At 50.5% G+C, this 22,750-nt stretch overlaps 1 protein-coding gene across 2 annotated transcripts in view; it reads right to left on the reverse strand.

Moving 5' to 3' along the window:
* The window catches only part of PAXBP1 (PAX3 and PAX7 binding protein 1), a 267,714-nt gene that overhangs the window by 92,340 nt on the left and 152,624 nt on the right, over nucleotides 1–22,750 (reverse strand). For both annotated transcript variants that reach the window (XM_085623123.1, XM_085623122.1), the window contains exons 14-15: nucleotides 21,869–21,945; nucleotides 20,849–20,915 (exon numbers count right to left, since the gene is read on the reverse strand). In XM_085623123.1, coding sequence (XP_085479249.1) covers nucleotides 20,849–20,915; nucleotides 21,869–21,945 — 144 coding nt within the window. The remainder of the gene's footprint in view (nucleotides 1–20,848; nucleotides 20,916–21,868; nucleotides 21,946–22,750) is intronic.

Raw genomic sequence — 22,750 nt, forward strand, 5'->3', positions numbered from 1 at the left:
AACAGAGCCAGTGGCGTCGAATCGTCCGTCGGCACCGGTGATTTCGGAGCCGAGGACTTCGACGGTTTGTGTGCGCCATGCTTTTTTGGGGCCTCCTGTTTTTTCGGCGAAGGAGTTTTCGGCGTCGGAGCGTCGGTGCCGACAGATTTATGTTTGTGTTTGGTCGGCACCGAGAGTCCAGGCTTCGGCACCGGTGGCTTCGGAGTCGAGCTGGATATTGCTTTCTTCGGTGCCGGGTGCTGTTTTTCGGCACCGGGCGTCGGCTGGCTCGATCCCGAGCTGCCGTGAGACTTTGGATGCTTCGACACCGAGCCCGAAGGTGGGGTGATCGAAGCTTTGGTCTTGGTTTTGCCCAGGCCGGCAGGCGAGGGAGTAACCTGAGTCTCTTTGGTTTTGGGCGCGGGGGTGGGAGGGGGCACAGTACTCACGGCCCGCTGCGCCGGTGTGATGTCCTCCACGTCGGAGTCGTCGGCTTCGGAAGCGCTGACGACGTCTTCTTCCTGCTCGGTGTGTGTTTGCCCCGAAGCTTCGGCGCCGTCTCCGAAGATGTCCGGTGGAGCTGCAGACGATGAGTGCGCCATGGTGCGTCGAGCTTTTCGATCCCGGATGGTTTTCTTCGATCGAAAAGACTTACAGGCGGGGCAGTCTCTGGCCTCGTGTTCTGGAGAGAGGCAAAGATTACACACCTGATGGAGGTCGGTGTGGGGAAATTTAGACCCACATTTTGGGCACTTTTTGAACGGAGTCCTTTCCATCGGCCGGGACCGGAGTCGAGGAGGGCCCGAAGGCCGGTGCCGATGTACGGGATGGAGAAAAGTGCCGCTTCGAGAGATGAAGATGATGATGAAGAAACTCGAAGATACGAGGATTTTCCGTCGAGGCTGGAACCGTAGAAGTTCGAAGCCGGAGCACGAAGTATCACATCCGAGCCCGATGGCGGAAAAAAACAATCCGAGGATGGAGCCGAAGCCCATGCGCAGTACGGACCGAAGGAGGAGTCACCAAACTCGTGACTTCCAAAGACTGTCCAAAAAGAAAAACAAACTGCAAACATCCGGGCCCAACACCAGATGGCGATCTATGCTAAGTGTACAATCTGCAGCTCATATGCCTCGAACAGCTACTTTCCAGGTGAGGAATTGAATCTCACATGAATGGAGAAGTTCGAAAGGTGGACCCATTTATCTGGTGAGGACCACATTGAGGTTCCACACTGATGCCGGTGGGTGTCTTGGAGGAATCACTCTTTTGAGTCCCTCTAAGAAGGCTTTGATGGCAGGCACTCTGAATAAAGAGAGGTGCTGCCTGTTTTGAAGATAGGCTGCTATCGCGGTTAGATGTATACGTATGGAGCTGTATGCCAGATTGCATCGGTATAAGTGTAAGAGGTAACAGATGACGTTTTGAATGGATGCATCCAGCGGATTAATGTCATTGTTGTTGCAGTAAATGACAAACCTTTTCCATTTAGCCGCATAGCAAGCTCTGGTTGTGGGTCTTCTGGCCTCCTTGATGATATCCATACATTCAGGTGGCAGGTTTAGGTAGCCAAACTCTAAGACTTCAGGAGCCAGATTGCCAGGTTCAGCTGTTGCGGATCTGGGTGCTGAATTTCGCCATGGTTCTGCGTTAAAAGTGTGGGTGTGATCCGCAGTCTTTGATGCGGCACCACGGAAAGTTCTAGAAAGGTGGTGTACCACGGTTGGCGTGCCCACGTTGGAGCAACCAGGATGAGTGTCAGTGAGTGTTGTCGCAGTTTGCGTGCCACTAGCGGTATTAATGGCGCTGGGGGAAAAGCGTACGCAAATCTGCCTCACCAGTTCATCCATATCGCATTGCCCTGCGACTGTGGGTGCGGGAACCTGGCGGCAAAGTTTCGGTATTTTGCGTTTTCCCTTGTGGCGAATAGGTCTATCTCTGGATGACCCCACTGCTGGAAGTACGGTTTGAGTACTGATGGATGTAGCTCCCACTCGTGCATTTGGTGGCTGTGTCTGCTGAGCAGATCCGCCATCTGGTTGTCCTTGCCTGGGAGGCGTTCCGCCATGAGGAACATGTTCCTCTGAGTGGCCCACTTCCACATGCTCTGAGCCAGATGAGACAACTGTGGAGAGTGTGTTCCTCCCTGCTTCTGTATGTAGTACATGGCAGTCATGTTGTCCGTCCGGATCAACACGACTTTGTTGCATAAGTGTACTTTGAATGCCTTCATGGCTAGGAAGATTGCCATCAGTTCCAGAAGGTTGATGTGCATCTTCGTTTGCTGTGTCGTCCATAGTCCCTGCACTGTATAATTGAGTACATGAGCTTCCCATCCCTGGAGAGAGGCGTCCGCCGTCAGTATTATTTGCGGTCGGCCCTTGCAAAGGTTTTGTGGATTCCACCAATGCAGAGAGTTGTATGCCCGACCGCTCACCAACACTAGGTCTGTTAATTGTCCTTGAGCCTGATTCCATTGACGTGCCAAGCACTCCTGAAGCGGGCGCATATGTAGTCGCGCGTGCGGGACTATGAAAATGCAGGAGGCCATCATGCCTATCAACTGCATGAACACTTGCGCTGGAAGGGAGTGTTGAGGTTTGAACTTTGTGATCAGCAGTTGCATGCTGTTGATCCTTACTAAATTTGGCTGAGCTGTGGCTGTCGGAGTGTTGATGGTCGCGCCCAGGTACTGGCGTACGTGTGCGGGTTGAAGATGTGATTTTGGGAAATTTAGTGAGAATCCTAGACTGTGAAGGTGGTGAATGGTGTGGGACATGTGGCTGGCACATTGCTGGGCTGACTTTGCCTGAACAAGCCAGTCGTCCAGGTAAGGGAAGACGTGAATGTGCTGTCTCCGTAAATGTGCAGCCACTGTCGCTAGGCACTTGGTAAAGACCCTGGGTGCTGTTGTTACTCCGAAGGGGAGAACTTTGAACTGATAATGGTGATCCTGAATAGTGAACCTGAGATATTTTCTGTGCGATGGGTGTATGGGTATGTGGAAATGCGCATCTTTCAAATCCAGTGTGGCTAGGAAGTCTCCCTGACTGAGTAACGGTAGAACCTGCTGTAGGGTGAGCATATGGAAATGCTCTGACAGAATGTAGTGGTTGAGGGGTCTCAGGTCTAGTATAGGTCTGAGAGATCCGTCCTTTTTTGGGATTAAGAAGTACAGAGAGTACACCCCTGTTCCCTGTTGGTTTACAGGCACGACTTCTATTGCCCCTTTTTGCAGCATACTTAGTACTTCCTGCTGCAATAATGCCAAGTGCTCTACGGACATAGGACGGTGCTTTGGCAGTATGTTGGGTGGAGTGGACGTTAATTCTAGACAGTAACCGTACTGGATAATTTCCCTGACCCACCTGTCTGTGGTGATGGACTTCCAGACTGACAGGAACTGTTGGAGTCTCCCCCCGACAGGTGTTATGTGGTCGGGGGGGGAGGGAGAAGGCGTCACTGTTTGTTTTTGGGGGAGGACCTGGTGTTGCCGTACCCACGTCCTCTGCCTTTGGTGCTGGATCCACAATATCCACCTCTATTGTTTTTATCATAGGTACTTTGCGTACCCCCTTTATTGTACTGCTGCTGGGACCCCTGACCTCTAGCTGCTCCTCTATTCCCGGGGCGACGAAAGGAGCCACTCCGAAACTGCTGCGACTGCAGAGCCCCCATTGATTTTGCAGTTTCAGTGTCTTTAATTTTTTCAAGGGTAGTGTCAACCTCGGGGCCAAATAAAAAGTCTGGGTTGACCGGTTGATTTAAGATATTGTTCTGAATTTCAGGTTTGAAGCCTGAGATTCTCAACCATGCGTGCCTCCTCAACATTACGCTAGTGTTGATCGCCCTTGCTGCAGTGTCGGCTGCATCTAGTGCGCATTTGATGGACGCATTCGTTAGGAGTTGTGTCCCTCTGATAAGGAGCTCCGCTGCCTCTTTGTATTCATCTGGCAAGTGTTGTAGCAGTGATTCTAGTGTGTCATAGTGTGACCTATCATAACGGGCCAGGAGTGCCTGGGTGTTGGCAATGCGCCAGATGTTTATTGCTTGCGCTGCTATCCTTTTGCCTGATGTCTCCAGCACTTTGGACTCCTTGTCGGGGGGAGGAGCATCACCCGTTGTTTGTGAATGTGCTCGTTTGCGAGCATTAGAAACAACCATGGAGTCCTAATGGTAACTGACCCTTAATGTACATAGGGTCTCCGGGTGCTGGCTTGTATTTTCTTTCGATTCTGGGGTTTAACACCCGTGCCCTGGTTGTTTCTTTAAAAATGTCTTTTGCAGGTTTCAGAACCCCCTTCAACATTGGCAAAGTTTTGGCGGTTTTCTCAGAGGAGGCGAACGTGTCCACTAAGAAATCTTCCTCTACAGCGTCAGAATGGAGTTCCACTCCATGATTGGCAGCAGCCCGTTCTATGAGGGCATTAAAGGCAGCAGTGTCCTCCGTGGGAGATGTCTTTATATTATAAAGCTGCGTGTCAGGAGCATCTGGTGTGTTACCCTGGTCGGTGGGGTCTCCCCATGCCTGATCTGGGTCTTGCATGTGATCATCAGGATCGATATCCACCAGGTAAGCGGTATCATCCCCTATATAGTCCTCTCCGGCGTCTGCCTCCGAATGCGTAGGAGAAAAAGACGGTGGGTCCTGAAGGTAGGGTTGAAAGGTTTCGTGAAGCACTGGTGTGGAACCTGCTGGCAGCTTTTGTTTCAAAGGAATCTTGTAGGAGTCCAATCCCTTCTCCGGTGTGATCTTCCGCTTGCGGAGCAGCAGTCTACCAGTGTCGGCGTCGATAAAGTGTGCCTGTGAAGGCTCGATATCGATTTGTCCAGCGGATAGTGTCTGTGTTTGGTGGACACGTGTCCGAATTTCGAACATTTTCGGTGCCTTGGGCGGCGGCAATCCAAATGTGATGTGCGCCGGCGCAGAGTGTGTTTTTGCGGCCTTGTGCGTTTCGGGACCAGACGTAGGCTCGAGGGTTGCCCGGTCCCTGATGCGTTGCAACGACGCTGAGACCTGTTGCAAGGTGAACGCAGATGGCGCTTTGGAACCGATAGGCACCTTGGAGGCAGGTGTCGAAGCGGTGTCCGATTTTTTCCCAGTCTTAGGGTCGTCGATCCGAAGGTGGGTATCGACGCTTTGTGGAGCCGGTGATTTGGTAGGCGCCGCACCCTTTGATGTCGACGCAGACGAATCGACCACCTTGACCTTGGTGGGTTGGGCCGTAATCTTCGGTGCCATAGGCTGAGGCGCCTTGCGGGGACCGAGGGCCTTCTTCTTTGGCTCGGTGCCGGAACCAGTCTTGGTGAGCTCGGCACCGAAATCTCTTTTGGTGTGTTCGGTGCCGATGACCTGTGCCGGCGTCGAAGGAGTGGAGGGCTTTGAGGCCTTCGATCCGATCGCAACCGGTTTCACTTTCGGTTTTGATGTAACCGGTGCGACGGATGGTTTCGGTTTCACTGAATGAAATCCAGTCGTCTTCGATCATAATGGCTCCTGTGAAATGTTCGAGACCGGGCCTTGAGGCGGGGCCGAAGAACTGTGTGACTGATCTTGGGTAAGGCCCGCAGGCGATCCCTCGACCCGCGCCTTATGACGACTTTGTCTCTCGGCCTCCGTAACGACGGGTTGGCCTAGCTCTTCGCTGGAGCTATCTTCCTCGGCCCCAAGGGCCTCATCGTAGTCTCCTACCTCGCCGACGACGTCTTCGTCCTCGAAGATCACCTCATCATAGTCTTCCGATCGGGATTCACGTTCGGAAGCATGGCTGGAGTCTATGCCGTCTACGCTCTCGGCTTCCTCATCCTCGGTGATGAAGATGTTGACCGGGGCAGGCGCCGATTGCTGTGCCTCCAATCTCGCTGCCCGTCGATTCCGCAGAGTCTTCTTCGAGCGGAACCGGGCGCAGGCCATACATTTCGACTCATCATGATCCGGTGAGAGACATTTGTTGCACACCGGATGGACATCGACGTGTGGGTATTTCGCATGGCATAAAGGACATCCCTTGAAAGGAGTCCTCGATTCCATCGTCGAGCGTTGATCGATGTTCGGACCGAAGCGGATACGAAAAGCGTGAAGAAGTTACTAAAACAGAAAATAAACTGGTCGATACCGAACGCGAACAATACCGACGAAACTAAAGGCCTTTTGGCCTTAAACTAAAGTTTCCGAACTTGAGCTAAGATAAGCACATCCGAACCCAATGGCGGAAAAAAACAATTTAAGGATGGAGAGGATGCCCATGCGCACTGTAGTCCAGGGGAGGAGCCACCTATCTCGTGAAACTTCGAAGACTCTTCCAGGACAACAATGTGCAATCATCCGGACCCAACACTAGGCGGCGATCTATGCACAGATATGAATTCAGCAGCCCACATGCCTCGAACCATAGAGAACAGTTCACAGAACGGGGAAGATGGGCAGGCGGTAAGGAATCTATCACTAACTAATGTCTCTTACAGATATATCGTTACACAAGTAAGTAACTTGTGCATCTGAAAGAGACATGTTAGTGATGGATTCCTTACCTTAGAATACATACCCAAGCAATACCAACCCTGGTGGTGGGTCTGCGAAGTGAGATTACACCAGAAAGTCACGGAGAACTGAACGGCCAAAGAAGCCGTCTCTCCGGACCTGACTGTCAAGGCACTAGAGCTTAGTGAAAGTATGCAACGAGGCCCAAGTGGCCGCCAGACAGATGTCTTGCAGGGGGACACCGCGTCCCAATGTTGTCGAAGCACAACCTTGTCCGGATGAATCGCCAGGAAAGGAGGTTTGCAGGAAAGAGCCTGGAGTTCACTCACCCGCCGAGCGGAGGTGATGGCCACCGGGAAGACAGTTTTCAAAGTTAATAACCGCAAAGGACAGTTATGAAGAGGCTCAAAGGGAGCGCACATCAAGTATGTGAGAACCAGGTTCAAGTCCCATTGAGGCATCACAAAAGGAATAGGAGGGAAAAGGTGAGTAAGGCCTTTGAGAAATCTATTGACAACTGGGGACTTGAAAAGATAGGGCTGATCAAGCAGCCTAAGAAATGCTGAAACGCTGAAAGAGCAGAAAGGTAGCCCTTGATAGTGCCCAGAGTAGAGCCCTGCTTGGCCAAAGAAAGAAGTAACAACAGGACCTCAGAAAGAGGGGCAGCAAAAGGATCTACAGCTTTCGTCGTGCACCATGCCACAAGACTGGCGTATACCGTTTTAGTGGAGGGACGCCTGGCTGTCAGAATTACATTACAGACTTCAGGAGGCAAGTCAAATGGAATCAGCTGTCACCGCTCAATCTCCACGCAAGGAGGTGGAGGCTGGACAGGTTCGGGTGGAGGACCGTCCCCTGTTGCTGTGACAGGAGATCCACCTGAAGTCGGATTGGGGGATCTACGCTCATACTGAGTAGCTCGGGATACCAACTCTTCGAGCCCAGTCCGGCGCCACAAGAATGACTTGCGCCCAGTCGCGTCTGATCTTCTTCAGCACTCTGGGCAGAAGTGGTATAGGCGGAAAGGCGTACAATAGACCGCAACTCCACTCACGACGAAAAGCGTCTCCGAGCGAGTGCCGCCTTGGAAACTCCAACGTGCAGAACTGCTGACATTGCGCGTTCTCTTCGGTGGCGAATAGATCTAACCAAGGTTCTCCCCACTGCTGAAAGAGACATTGCACCACCTCCGAGTGAAGACGCCATTCGTGATCCAACATGCACCTGCGGCTGAGTTCGTCCGCCCTGGCACTCCGTGTACCTGCCAGGTGTTGAACCACCAAGGAAATGCCTTGACGTTCCAGCCACGTCCAGAGACGTAGAGCCTCCTGACATAGGGTCCACGACCCCACCCCGCCCTGCTTGTTGCAGTACCACATGGCGGTGGTGTTGTCTGTGAACACCTACACTACTCTCCTCTTGACAGAGGGAAGGAATGCTTTCAGTGCAAGACGGATCGCCCTGAGCTCCAAAAGATGGATATGGAGCTTGGACTCCGCCGGAGACCAGAGGCCTCTGATCTCCGCCTCTCCCATGTGGCCGCCCCATCCCAGGAAAACGAGTCTGTCACTACTGTGTGCTCTGGTTAGGGAAGGGAGAGGGATCTGCCGCTGACCTAACGCTGGTTCGTGAGCCACCACTGCAAGTCCTGTGCAGTGCCCTCCGAGATCTGGACATAGTCTGACAGGTTCCCCCGATGCTGCGTCCACTAAACTTCAGGTCCCACTGCAGAGCCCGCATATGCCATCTGGCATGATAGATCTGCAGGAGGCCATGAGGCCCAGAAGTCTCAGGGTCTTCCTGACCGAAACCCAGAACCAGTGCCGAAAGATCGGAATCATAGCCCGAATGGCCCCGACTCGCTGTTCGGGAGGATAACCCCGAAACTGCGCAGTTTCCAGAACCGCTCCGATGAACAGGAGCTTCTGAGAGGGAATCAAGTGCCACTTCGGCACGCAGATGGAAAACCCCAGCAAATGCAGGAGGTCGGCCGTAGTCTGGAGGTGGGAAGACGACTGCCTGGGGCGAGCCCGCCTTCAACAGCCAGTCGTCGAGATAGGGGAAGACTGAAACCCCTGATCTGCGCAGATGAGCTGCGGCCAACACTTTCGTGAACACCCAAGGGGCGCTGGTAAGGCCAAAAGGAAGCACGGTGAATTGAAAATGCTCGTGGCCTACCGTGAACCGTAGGTAACGCTGGTGGGCCGGCAGGATGGGTATATGAAAGTAAGCATCCTGCAAGTCCAGCGCTACCAGCCAGTCTTGCGGGTCTAGGGCAGACAAGACCTGAGCAAGCGTGAGCATCTTGAACTTCTCCTTCCAGAGGAAGCAACTGACGTTAGGACGCAAGCCCTTATCCTTCTTTGGAACCAGGAAGTAGTGGGAATAACAACCACGACCTACTTCTAGCGTCGGAACGCGCTCGATGGCCCCCTTGGCCAAGAGGGTACAACTTCCTGCTGGAGAAGTGCCAAGTGATCCCCCGACATGCGTTGGTACTGAGGTGGCATGGCTGGAGGGCTAGACTCGAAGGATAGGGAGTAGACCCTTCGGACTATTTGCAGAACCCACCTGTCCAAGGTGATGGTGTGCCAGTGGGGAAAGTGATGGCGAATCCTGCCACCCACTGGGCGCCTCGTCCCTGACCTTGAAAGGAGCGAAAAGTGGACCCTGAGGGAGTACACGTGCTGGCGAGACCCAAGGACTGGGCCGCAGCCCGAGAGTCCTTAAAGCGGTCCAGGGTGCTATCCGCCTTGTCACCAAAGAGGCGAGTGTCATCAAAGGGCATGTCCAACAAGGTGTTCTGAACATCCCCGGAGAAGCCAGTAGTTCTGAGCCAAGCGTAACGGCGGAGTGCCACTGTTGTGGAAAGTGCCCTGCCGAGGGATTCGGCCGTGTCAAGCCCACAACGGATAGTAAATTTAGCAGCATCCATCCCTTCAGTAATGGCCTGGGAGAGAACAGCCCGTGCTTTCACCGGGCACTGAGGCAGCACCTGTGCCACTGTGTCCCACACAGAATGGAAAGAGCGGCCCAACAGGCAAGCAGTATTCACCACTCGCAACCCGAAACTAGAAGTGAAAATCTTTTCCCCAAACTGCTCCAGTTTCCTAGATTCCTTGTCCGGAGGAGCAGAAAGGAATGCACTCGGCGAGGCAGAAGCCTGGACAACCAGACTCTCAGGCGTAGAGTGTTGTGTGAGAAAGCTGGGATCGCCCGGTGCTGAGTGATGGCGGCGTGCCACACCCTTGTCTACAGAAACTCCTGTGTTAGGTTTGTATCAGTAAGCGCCTCATTGAAGGGCAGCAACGGCTCCGCAGAGGAGGACTGTGGCTGCAGCACCTCAGTCAGGAGATTGGTCCTGATGGGTACAGAAGGGAGCTCGAGGTTAAGAGCCTCAGCCGCCTGACGCAACACCACTGAAAAAGTTCTAACCTCCTCCGTAGCCGCGGAAGGAGGAGACAGTGTACCAGGGTGTGGAGAAAAATCCAGATCTACTGGACCCTCCACATCGCCTTCTGTGAGAAAGTGGCTCTGTATATACTGTTCCCTAATGGGTACAGGGTGTACAGAGTCCACAGTCCCCCAGAGGCTGATAGAGGTCAAAGTTAGGTATGACCTTACTCTCAAAAGTGGTAGCTTGGTCGAGCAGTAAGGCAGTACCTGAGGACAGTGTAAAGCATTTATTGTACACACTCAGTCAGCAAATGGTTTCACACACTCAATAACTGAACTCTAGGCCAATGGTTTATATATATATAAAATATATGCTTGTTTTATTTTTAGAACCAAAAAGGGAATAAAAATATACTTTTCTCAGAATGAGAGATTGAATATAAATACTTTTGCAATAAGCAATGGATTTTTGTAAACAGTCACAGTTGGTTGCAATAAACAATCCTATTTCCTAAACATAACAATGCATTGAGCTCAATGGTAAATTCAGGTTATCTTGTAATAAATTACTTTTCAGATTACTTTTGAAATTCCAGGTCTGGCTCCTAGATCCAGCTCTGGGTCAGTACTCAGAATCAAGTGATGAAAGTCGACTTAATAACTGTAATGATTTTTAAATAATATTTAGCTATTTCAAAAGTTAGCACTTGGAAAATATTTCAAAGAAAACATTCAATGGATCTCTATGGCAAGAAATTCAAATTGCAGGTAGAGTACTTTATCGTTACTTTAGTAATCCAGGACTGGGTACCTAGACCCAGGACTGGGGTCCTTATCAGAAACAGGTAAGTAATTTCGTTTGCAGAAATGGTACGATTTTAAAAGAATATTTCAATTTTGCAAAAATAGACACTTAGAAGAAATTTCACAGAAAAGCAGACAATGGTTTCCTATGGAAGAAAAATGAGTTAGAGGGAAGTACAGTTGTGGACACTTTTCAGAGTCAGGGCTGGGCACCAAGATCCAGCACTGGGAGCTCACCTAAGAGCAGGTGAGTAAATTCGTTTTTGTCACTTGGCTGATTTTTAGTGAATATTTGCAGTTTTGAAAAGTTCACACTTAGAAGATTTTTCAAGAAAAAGCCAGTCAATGTTACCCTATGAGGAAAATGAAGTTAGCGGTTTAAGGGTAAGTACTCGACTGGCAGAGTTGAAATTACGGGCATAGACTCAGGGGTCCCCCAGTGTCAGGTAGGTACAGTTGGTTCACCCTCAGCGGTTTCAGGACGGCCGGGTGCAGAGTGAGTTAGGCCCAATGTTATCCTATGAGGGATAGGGGGGCCTTGGTTGGTGGCTGCTGTCTGGCAAGCCACGCGTCTGTGGGAGCTGGGCTCCTGGGCACTTACTCAGGGCAAGTGGGGAAGTAAGTTAGTGTAGAGAGTGCACTGCCAGGGCCACTCGGGCGGCTGGGTGCAGGGTGCTTTTGAGCCTTCGGGCGCTCAATGGAAGTCAATGGGAATGTTCCGGTTTGGAAAAAGGCTGCAGGCTCGGGGACGAGGATGTTTCCGGTGCCACCACCACTTCGAGGGGTAAGTTGGGTAGTTGTAGGTTAGGTGGGTACCCCGGGATTGGGCACAGGGGTCCGCAGGGCGCCGGGTGCAAGGGTGCCTTTTGACGTCGGGAATCTTACCCTCGGGTTGATCGCGGCTGGGGTGGCACTCGGTTCTGAGGCTGCAGGCTTCGTCCAGGATGTCGAGGGGGGTCCTTGGGTGCCGGACTCGGGGTCACAGTCGCCGTGGGGTCGTCCTCAGGGTCTTTGTCCACTCCGGCACTGGCCAGGCTTGGCTGGTGCAGAGTGTGTTGGGTCCACGGTTCCGGGCTGCTGCCAGGAGTTAGGAATAGGTTTCTCGAGTAGAGCCTCTACTCATGGGAGTCCCAGGGAATCGGAGGTCAAAGGTAGCCAGGTCCTCCGGGGTTTTTGAGGTTGCTGGCCACAAGAGATGCCGCGCTGGAGCAGGAGCAGGTTCGAGGGTCGACAGGCCGGTAGGGCTGGGGCCAAAGCAGTTGGTGTCTTCCTCTTTTTAGCAGCTGCAGGGCAGGTCTTTTTTTCTTCTTGCTCTTCTTGTAGGTTTCTATCTGGAATCTGGGGAAGGAAGGTTCAGGGGGCCCCTAAATACTAGATTTAGGGGCGTTACAGGTAGGTGAAGGCCAGGGACCAATGGGTCCTTGTCCTGGGGTGGGTACACCCCCTATCCTGCCTCTCTCCTGTGGGAGGAGGGCAGTAGCCTAATCCTGATAGGGTAGGGCCTCCCATCTTCAAGATGGCGAGAGCCCGGAGATGTGCTTCACCTCGCCTCCCCCACCTGAGGGGTGGGGTGGGCAGGCTGGCACATCCCCTGTCCTTGTATGGGGTTTCCGGCCCAGCTTCCTGCCAGAGTGGGGGGTTGCAGTGGCCTGGGGAAACTCCAACTGGCGGCATGCCTTTGAAGCTTCCCTTTGCTCATCCTGGGGGAGGAGATTTCTCACCTCACCCAGGATGTGCATTGTTGCAGGCCCGGGAGAGCAGGGGCTCTCCCACCCAGGGGTCCAGCAACGTGTCTGCTGTGTGGCAGCCTGGGCAGCCTCAGAGCAGACGTGGATTGTAGGATAGCTGTAAGGGGGCATCTCTAAGATGCCCTCTGGGGTGCTTAGTACATTAAATCCCACACTGGCATCAGTGTGGGTTTAATGTGCTGAGAAGTTTGATACCAAACTTCCCAGTCTTCAGTGTTGCCATTATGGTGCTGTGGAGTTCGTGTTTGACGAGCTCTCAGCACCATGTACTTGTAAAAGGCAGCACTGTACTTACAGTGCCCAGGAATGGACCTGGGTACTGTAGGGGCACAGGGCTCCTGCTCCTGTGCCCACACCATAGGCATAAGGCACCCAGCCAGAGGGGTGGCTTACATATGCCTTGGCAGTGTAGGTGATGGGCATGGCACACAGAGATGTGTGCCATGTCGACTCTTTGTTTTGTCCTGCACCCAGACACTCAGCCTGCAAAGGCAGTGTGTGTGTGTGTAAGGGTACAGGGCCTCTAAGGGTGGCACAATGAGTGCTGCAGCCCTTAAAGGCCTTCCCTGGTCACAAGGCCCTGGGTACCTAGGGTACCATTTACCAGGGGCTGACATGTGGCCAGGGTTTGCCAATTGGGAGTTTGTGTGTTTTAAGGAAGGAACATAGGCCCTGGGCACCTGATTGGCAGGAGCCCAGGGCACAACAAGGAAAAGTGCATCAGCTATTGGGCAAAAAAAAGGGGGGGTTACTGCAACAGAAACCCACTTTCTCACACCTTCCCATTCAGGCTCATCCTCGCATTGAGCTGCAAGAGGGTCCTCAGACCCCTCCCAGTACTTGTGAGAAAGTGGCTCTGTATATACTGTTCCCAAATAGATAGAGGGTGTACAGAGTCCACAGTTCCCAGAGGTTTGGCAGAGGCTAAAGTTAGATATAACTTTACTCTCTAAAGTGGTAGCTTGGTCGAGCAGTAAGGCAGTATCGGAGGAAAGTGTAAAGCATTTGTTGCACACACTCAGTCAGCAAATGGTCTCACACACTCAATAACTGAACTCTAGGCCTATGGTTTATATATAAAAAATATATGCTTGTTTCATTTTAGAACCAACAATAGGTATTAAAATATACTTTCTCAGAATGAGATGCTTTATATAAATACTTTTGCAATATGCAATTGGCTTTTGTAGAAAGTTACAAGTGGTTGCAATAGGCAACACAATTTTAAAGACAATAATGCATTGAGTTCAATGGAAGTTTCAAGTTATTTGCAACAGATTACTTTTAGGATTACTTTGGAATTTCCAGGACTGGATCCTAGATTCAGTCCTGGGTCAGTACTTGGAATCAATTGATAAAAGTCGACTTAATTACTGTGATGATTTTTAGACAATATTTTGCCATTTTAAAAGTTGACACTTAGAAAATATTTCATAGAAAACAGTCAATGATTCCCTATGGCAGAAAATTCAAGTTGCAGGTATAGTATGTTCTCGTTACTTTTGTAATCCAGTACTGGGTGCCTAGACTCAGTACTGGGACCTTTATCCAAAACAGGTAAGTAATTACGTTTTCAGAAATTATACGATTTTTAGGATATTTAAAGTTTGCAGAAATTGACGCTAAGAAATGATTTCCTATGGGAGAAAATTGGGTTACTGGTAAGTACAGTTGTAAGTATTTTACAGAGTCAGCGCTGGGCACCAAGATCCAGCACTGGGAGCTCACCTAATAGCAGGCGAGTATTTTCGTTTGTTACTCGGCTGATTTTTGGTGAATATTTTAAGTTTTGAAAAGTTCACACTTAGAAGAAATTTCAGGAAAAGCCAGTCAATGTTACCCTATGGAAAAAATTGAGTTATCGGTTTAAAGGTAAGTACTCGACTGGCAGAGTTAAGGTTCTGGGCATAGACTCAGGTGTCTCCCAGGGTCAGGTAGGTACAGTTAGTTCACCCTCAGCGACACAAAGGCGGCCGGGTGAAGAGAGAGTTAGGCCCAATGTTATCCTATGAGAGGTAGGGGGGCCTTGGTTGGTGGCTGCTGACTAGCAGGCCACGCGGCTGTGGGAGCTGGGCTCCTGGTCACTTACTCAGGGCAAGTGGGGAAGTAGATAGGTGTAGAGATTGCACTGCCAGGGCCACTCGGGCGGCTGGGTGCAGGTTGTTTTGAGCCTTCGGGCGCTCAATTGATTTCAATGGGAAATCTCCAATTTAGAAAAAGACTGCAAGCTCGGGAACGAAGATCCTTCAGGTGCCACCACCACTTCGAGAGGTAAGTTGGGTAGTTGGAGGATAGGTAGGTACCCCGGGATTGGGCACAGGGGGCCGCCGGGTGCAGGGGTGCCTTTTGGTGTCGGGAAATCTTACCCTCTGTTGATCGCGGTAGGGGGGGGCACCTGGTTCTGAGGTTGCAGGCTTCTTCAGGAGTGTCGAGGGAGGTCCTTGGGTGCCGGACTCGGGGTCACAGTCGCCGTGGGGTCGTCCTCGTGGTCTTTGTTCACTCCGGCACAGGCCAGGCTTGCCGGGTGCAGAGTGTGAAGGGTTCGCGGTTCCGGGCTGCTGCCAGGGATTAGAAGTAGATTTTGAGTAGAGCCTCTACTCATGGGAGTCCCAGGGGTTTAGAGTCAAAAGGTAGCCAGGTCCTCTGGGGTTTGTGAGGTTGCTGTCCACAAGAGATGCTGGGTTGGGGCAGGATCGAGGGTCGACAGGCCGGTAGGACTGGGGCCAAAGCAGTTGGCGTCTTCCTCTTCTTAGCAGCTGCAGGGCAGATCTTCTTTCTTCTAGCTCTTCTTCGGATTTTGGAATCTGGGGAAGGAAGGTTCAGGGTGCCCCTAAATACTAGATTTAGGGGCGTTACAGGTAGGTGAAGGGCAGGGACCAATGGGTCCCTGTCCTGGGGTGGGTACACCCCCTATCCTGCCTCTCTCCTGTGGGAGGGGGGCAGTAGCCTAGTCCTGATTGGGCCGGGCTTCCCATCTTCAAGATGGCGAGAGCTTGGAGATGTGCTTCACCTCGCGTCCCCCACCTGAGGGGTGGGGTTGGCAGGCTGGCACATCCCCGGTCCTTATTTGGGGTTTCCGGCCAAGCTTCCCGCCAGAGTGGGGTGGTTGCAGTGGCCTGGGGAAGCATACAGAGGTGGCATGCCTTTGAAGCTCCCCCTGCCCATCCTGGGGGAGTAGATTTAGCACCTCGCCCAGGATGTGCATTGTTGCAGACCCAGGAGAGCAGGGGCTCTCCTACCCAGGGGTCCAGCAACATGTCTGCTGTGTGGCAGCCTAGGCAGCCTCAGAACAGACGTGGATTGTAGGTTAGGTTTCAGGGGGCATCTCTAAGATGCCCTCTGGGGTGCTTGGTACATTAAATCCCACACTTGCATCAGTGTGGGTTTAATGTGCTGAGAAGTTTGATACCAAACTTCTCAGTCTTCAGTGTTGCAATTATGGTGCTGTGGAGTTCGTGTTTGACGAGCTCCCAGCCCCATGTACTCTTAAATGGCAGCACTGCACTTACAGTGCCCAGGAATGGACCTGGGTACTGAAGGGTCACAGGGCTCCTGCTCCTGTGCCCACACCATTGGCATAGGGCACCCAGCTAGAAGGGTGGCTGATGTATGCCATGGCAGTGTAGGTGGTGGGCATGGCGTCTCGGTTTTGTCTTGTACCCAGACACTCAGCCTGCAAGGGCAGTGTGTGTGTGTAAGGGTACAGGGCCTCTAAGGGTGGCACAATGAGTGCTGCAGCCCTTAGAGGCCTTCCCTGGTCACAAGGCCCTGGGTACCATTTACCAGGGGCTGACATGTGGTCAGGGTTTGCCAATTTGGGTTTTGTGTTTTAGGGAAGGAACATAGGCCCTGGGCACCTGATAGGCAGGAGTCCAGGGCACACTCAGTCAAAGTACATTCAGCAAAAAGTGAGGGCATACCATGCAAGAAAGATGACACTTTCTCCCAGTACTCCCCTTCGTCCAACGGTTGTTGAAGGGGCCGGTAAGGACAAAGTGCCCGGGGGAAATGGGACAAACTCCCCTCCAAGAAATGGAATGGGGGGGAGGGTGAGGGGGGGGGGGGGGAAGGGGGAGAGAGTGGGGGGTAACATAACAGACCAGTTTCGGCGCCGTCTGATATCAGCGGCGGCGCTGCACCTGGCACCGAGGCAGAATCCAGACACGGTGCAGAGGCCTGAGACGCCGCAGGGTATGGTGCTGGCGTAGCCGAGGCCAAAGGCGGCGGCACGGAGGCAGACACCCCCCCCCCCTCCACCCCCAACGGATCTGCGGGCCCGAAGGCGCTCCGGAGGGACCCGATGGAGCAAACAAATGGCGCAAGGCCGACACGAAGGCCTGCACCTCGTCTGAAGTCGCGTGCGGTCCAGGAAAGGGTGGGTAGGCTGCAGGCAACAACGGAGGCTCCAACGGAGCCGCAGGGGAGAGACCGCCCGCCCACTCCACCGCGTCCCGTAACCAGTGAGAGGTAGAGGAAGAGCGACGTCGCTTCTTTGACTTTGTATGGCGCCTAGACTTACCGGTACCAGATTCCAGCGAGCGATGCTGATGGCTCCGCGACCAGTCCCTTGACATCCCAAGGGAACGGGACCCCGATTGGCGCGGAACCGATTGCCGGACCTCCAACAAATTTCGGGAACGCTCCCTCAAAGCTTTCGGTGTCATGGCCCAACAAATCGGGCGACGCCTCGGGGTCATGGGCGTGCCCCAAGCAGAAGAGAGACACGTCATCTGGGTCCGCTACCGACATGTTTCGGCGGCAGGCCCTACAGGACTTAAACCCGGGCATCCCTACTGCACCAGGAGTCAAGTACTCGACAAAACAAGTTTGTCAGAAACCAAGTTAAAACTTTTAACTAGAGGTACCGCTCTCTCTTAGACCTGCGCTGCTACGTGAAAAAAGAAAGAACTGACGTCAGTGCGCGTGGGTGCGTCTAAGTAGCTCCGACGTCATCATGGCGGCCACGACGCCAGTGACGTACGCGGAGCCATACGACAACGCCTACCGACGTGACGGGGTACTGCTGACACAAACTTACCGGATCCAGTCTGACGCCTGGGGATATTCTAAGGTAAGGAATCTATCACGAACGCGTCTCTTTCAGATATGCGAGGCGGTTGAGCAGAGCATTTGAATTTCGATGCGCCATTGGTTCGCCACACTCCTCTCGACCTTTCCGCCCATAAGGTCATTTCTTCTGCTTTCTTTATATGGGGAAGGTCCGCTTGTACTTGGGACATTTGCCCTCTTCCTGGCTGTGGATATTATGATGGAATCTGCAGCACTGACCCCTTGATGTAATTTGGGTCCTTGGAAGAGTGTTTGTATTTTTTCTCCCCTCTAGGTGTAATTGCTTTTCAAGTGGCAGACTCCTTGACAGCTTCCTTCCCCTTGTCTAGCACAGTTGGTAACATAAGGAGGAATTGGTTCCTATATTTTGTAGGCAGTAGTGTTTTCAACAACAAGCATGAATAAGGTTTTTTCTCCTCAAGTTGGAATCCATATGTATCTACTGCCTTTTTAATGGCTTGGTTATACATACGAATATCGTCTGGTGGCGAAGCCTCAAAGGATAGCTGTCAACAGCCCCTTCTGGCAAATCTGTGTCAAGGTCTTGCCATTGTACCTCGTGGAACTACGAGATTTCTAACCCTATGTAAGTTGGTTCTTCCTAGAAAAAAACTCCTCTTCCTGTTCCTTCCGAGGTCCAGGAGTTAAGGGAGTCTCTATGCTCTCAACTCTTTTCCCGAGTTTTTGGGGCAGTATTTTAAATAGTTTCAGGCTTTCATCGAAATCCTTCTTTCGTTGTAAAATATTTGCCATTTCGGCTTCGAGCCTTTCCCTCTTCTCTTCGATGTGTGTATTTCGGAATCAGAGAACTTTGACTTTTCTTTCGTGGATGGCGCCGGCCGCAGACAAAGTCTTTAGGATTTTGACCTCTCTTGCTTCAATGTCTATGCGTCTTTTCCTTGACTGTCTTTCGACATCTTGATCTTTCAAGGGTCTTTCCCGCTACAGAGTCCTTCGCAAAGGATCCTACGGTATGTTTATTTTGGGACGTGGCTGCGGTCGTCGAATGCTTGGAAGCCGAGGCTCCCTTCAAGGCCCTGGAGTCTGATTTTCGAGACTCGTCTAGTTTCTTCAAAGAAAACTGCTCTCTTACCTCTCTAAAAGACTTATTTTCGACCACCACTTGGACGTCTGTCTCAGTCTCTCCTTCTGCGACATTCTCCTCCTCCTCCTGGCTCGAGAGGCCCAGGTCTCGTAGCGATCGTGCTGCACTCTGGCCATGCATGTTGTAGATGGCGCTTCGCTGCTTCACCCTCCCCCTAAGGGACTTTGAGGTAAATGCCGAATCCGCGCTGCAATCCTCACTTCGGTGGTCTACCGGTAAGCAGAGGTGGCAGACTGGATGTTGTTCCTTCTGGGCGAACGTGTGATGGCAGTTCTGTCAGAACTTGAACACTTTTTTCCATCACCACGCACAGGGAGCCCCCTGAACGCACACTGTTCTCCGGTCGTCAGCGAGGTTGTTCCTTCCCCTCTCGGTGCCCTCTGGTACCTTGATCCGATGTCCTGCCGATTGTTCTTGATTTATTCCCTTTTGTTTTTAGTCGATTCTTCCCTTTAAAACTTGGAGCTCCTTCTGTATAGATCCAGGCCCCAACAGCGGAAAAAAAAATAATCCGAAGATGGCGACCCAAGCTGGGAGCTTTTGGCGGAAGCACGGCAACGTCACAAGGGGACACCAAATGGTGATACATCGATGCCCATCAACAGGAAAGAAAGAATAAAAGCATCTGCAATGCAATAGGTCTCGCATTTATGCACGTTTGAGCTATTGGCACTGTAAATGACAATGCCTTTTATTTGTTTTGCTTTTTAAAACATAAATAAAAGGCATTGTTATTTACAATGCCAATAGCTCAAACTCTCGCAAATGCAAGACCTATTGCATTCCAAATGCTTAAAGGCATCGCCGAGTTGCCCCTTTCTGTCTCCAATGACAAATGAAGAGCACCCCGTTTGCTACGAGTTAAATAAACAAGCCGGTGGTCACAACTGCACAGAGACCCTCCTGCAGTAAGCGAAACTCATTAAAGAAAATAGTGCTTAAAGACTAAAGATGACGTACGGTGTTACAACCGAAGTAAAAGGGCCAGTCCTCATGGGAGGTTACAATTGAAGACAAGGAGGTACTAAGGAGGGACTAAGAAGCCTCCTAGAGAATCAGAAGCCAGCATTGACGAAGGACAATTAAACAAGCCAACGACAAATATGGGTAGAGAGTGAGCGGGGCTTTAAGTACATACTCCAATACAGCATGGCTCGCAGCGCATGCACGCTTCCCAGGCTCGACCTAAAAAGGGACAAATACAACAATTCCGGACCCAACCACAGGATGGCGGAATAATGCACAGCATGTGAATTCAGAAAAGTTTCACGCAGCAAAACATGGCAAGGATCCACTTGGAATTATTGCTGCAACTGCCTGACCCAGGTTTTGTTATGTAAGGAGCAGGGTTAAGAGAGGTAATAACATTGACATTTTAATCTTAAGCTTCACAGTCATATTATACACAATACATAATTTAATTTTGAGCAAATTATGACATATGACAACCAGCCTCAGAACCATTTTTTTAGTGCCATATATTTACTTTTTATCCTTTTGCTGTGCTTTTCCCACATCTACAGATCTGCTAGCATTCAAAAACTCAGCAGGTGAACAGGAAACTTGTTTGTACGGTGTCAAAGGAGTGGAGTTAGGCGGTGTCTGAATGTGTCACAGGGATGTGCTGGCTTAGAATCTAAATAGCTACTTGCCATGTAAGCCGCATTAAGCCACTCCTAACTATCATGCCAAGAGCACTTTGCGATGTGGAATTAGCAATTTCAGACTTTAAATTATAGGTATACATTTTTTTAAAATTATAAGTCACAGAAAAAAAAGATACGAGCTAAAAATTACCACAACAGAAGATGCCATTTACTAGATCCACGTGAGTCTTTAAGGAGGGGAAGTAAAGTTCATACTCTGGTTTGAATAAAGACCTGAGGACTTAAAAGGACTCAGTAGTTAGGTATAGAACTACTGGGGAGGTTGCCAGGAGAGATATTGAAGGGGTATGAAGAGTGCATGGTGGATTACTGTACTCCGACACCAATGGGAGGTACTGAAGAACAATGAGAAGTGTACGGTGATTAAGTGTTATTCAAAGTGTCACACAAGACATGAAAAGGTCACATATATAAGCACACCTCAAACGGGAAGTATCACACATAAGCCCAGTGAAAACTTGGCAGCCCTTCTTCAAGTGAATTCAGATTCATGTATGCACACAGGATATTTTTAATATTTGGGTACACCATATGTTGTTTTCCCACAACACATTTCAAAATCAACCGTACTTCACTTTAAAAAGTAGCTTTATTTTACCTTAACAGAGGACCAAAACTGGCGATGGAAAAACAAACATGGTGCAGAATTCTTATTTTCAAGCACACTGAAATGTAACACAAAATAGGTAAAAATCTGAAACCACATATTTGGTTTATTACACATTTAAACATTATATTAGCAGTATTTTAAACTTCGGTCCTCACTAGTTTAGGTTACCCACTTTCAATCATTGATCGAAAAGTATGACGTGCTTCTTAAATGCAGATTACACATTTTAGAGTTGGAAATGGCCAAATGTTGGGTCACTTTAATTGTGGATTTTAAATCTAGCACTATGCACCCATTCCATGGGTCAAAAGTTTCCTTTGAATGCATTTCTTTAAAGAATGGAGCTTAAAGAAACCCATTATAAGAAAAAACTTTTCAAAAATCCAAACAGAAGGTATAGATTTACTAAGTAACTGGAAATAACGTGTCAAAGTAGTTCAATGCAAGCATATTCACAAAGGACTGCAACATGTTAACAAAATTACTTCAGCTACACTACATACTTTGCTATGAGCTATCACTTCTGAAAAGGATTGTATAGCTGAATTTTAAACAGGTGATGAATAATAGAAATGCATAGAAAACATGGTAAAGATATAGTGACAACCATCCTTTTATGGTCAGACAATAACTGTCTGCCCTTTGCAGTTATCAAGCCTTAACAAAAAACCTGTTTTTTCAGCAATTTTATGTAGGGTTTTAAAGCATGCTGTTTCGCTGGTACAAGAGACTGAAATTATCTATTGTCAGACGAGATTGAAGCCTAGCTCGTATCTGCCCAACTTTTACAACTCCAAAGATTGAAAATCTGTAGATTTTTCTTTAGACTTAAGCAGGTTAACCAACCATAAACTGCTAGGCAAGGACAGCCATTAAGAAAGGACTTTCCATAATTCAATATCTCAATGAGAAACTAAAAACAAAGGTGACTTGAATTTTAGATGGTTATATTGTATTAAACAAGATTTGCACTATGAATGGCATTATGTGTACTCTTGCAAGACTTACTTTTTGGGATACAGTGGCATAAACACATCGTCATCCAATGTTCTTCGCATTCTCATCAAAAGAGCCTTTAGCAACGCCTGAAAGTAAATATACAGTATAGCTCAAGTGACAAAATATTTTTTAAAATCCATCTCAAAATACCTTAATCAAGGCTTTATTATACAATTAGTGATACCTTTAACAGTATTCAGGTGTTTTCTACAACAGGAAATGAAGCCTGAAGGCAGCAGCAGAACTCTAGCCAGGATCAAAGTGCTTGTGTGAGAAGATATAGGTATGAAGCTTGTGGATACATACATGGAAGCTGTTTTTGCACTCACGGCATGCTATCCGCTGTGGGCTTGACACTACGGACTCGCTGGGTAGGGCGATTTCTACCACGGTGGCGCTTAGACGTCACGCCTGGCTGCGGTCCTTTTCGGGTGATGTCCAGAGCACTCTCATGGACATGCCCTTTGATGGCACTCGCCTTTTTGGTGAGAAAGCGGACAGTGCGCTGAATCGATTTAAGGACTCCCGGGCTACGGCCAAGTCCTTGGGCCTCTCGGCCCCGCGGTCGCAAACTTCCGCTTTTCGCCCCTTTCGTGGCCAAGGAAGGGGTGCCTCCTCACGTACGCCTAGCCACCAGCCACAGAACCAACATGCGCGCGGTCACGGACGTGGTTTCCGCCGAGGCGGTTCTGGAGGACGACGAGGTCAGCCCACATCCACCCCGGCAGCATCCGCCTCAAAGCCTTCCTAGTCCTAGCTTTCAGGCCCATTCCACGCCAGTGGGCGGCAGAGTTCGCCATCACCTGCTCCACTGGCGGTCCATCACATCGGACAGGTGGGTGCTGCAAATCGTCCGAAGGGGCTACTCCCTCCCCTTCGAGACGACCCCTC

This window comes from Triturus cristatus, chromosome 8 (assembly GCF_964204655.1).
Source record: "Triturus cristatus chromosome 8, aTriCri1.1, whole genome shotgun sequence".
Lineage (NCBI taxonomy): Eukaryota > Metazoa > Chordata > Amphibia > Caudata > Salamandridae > Triturus > Triturus cristatus.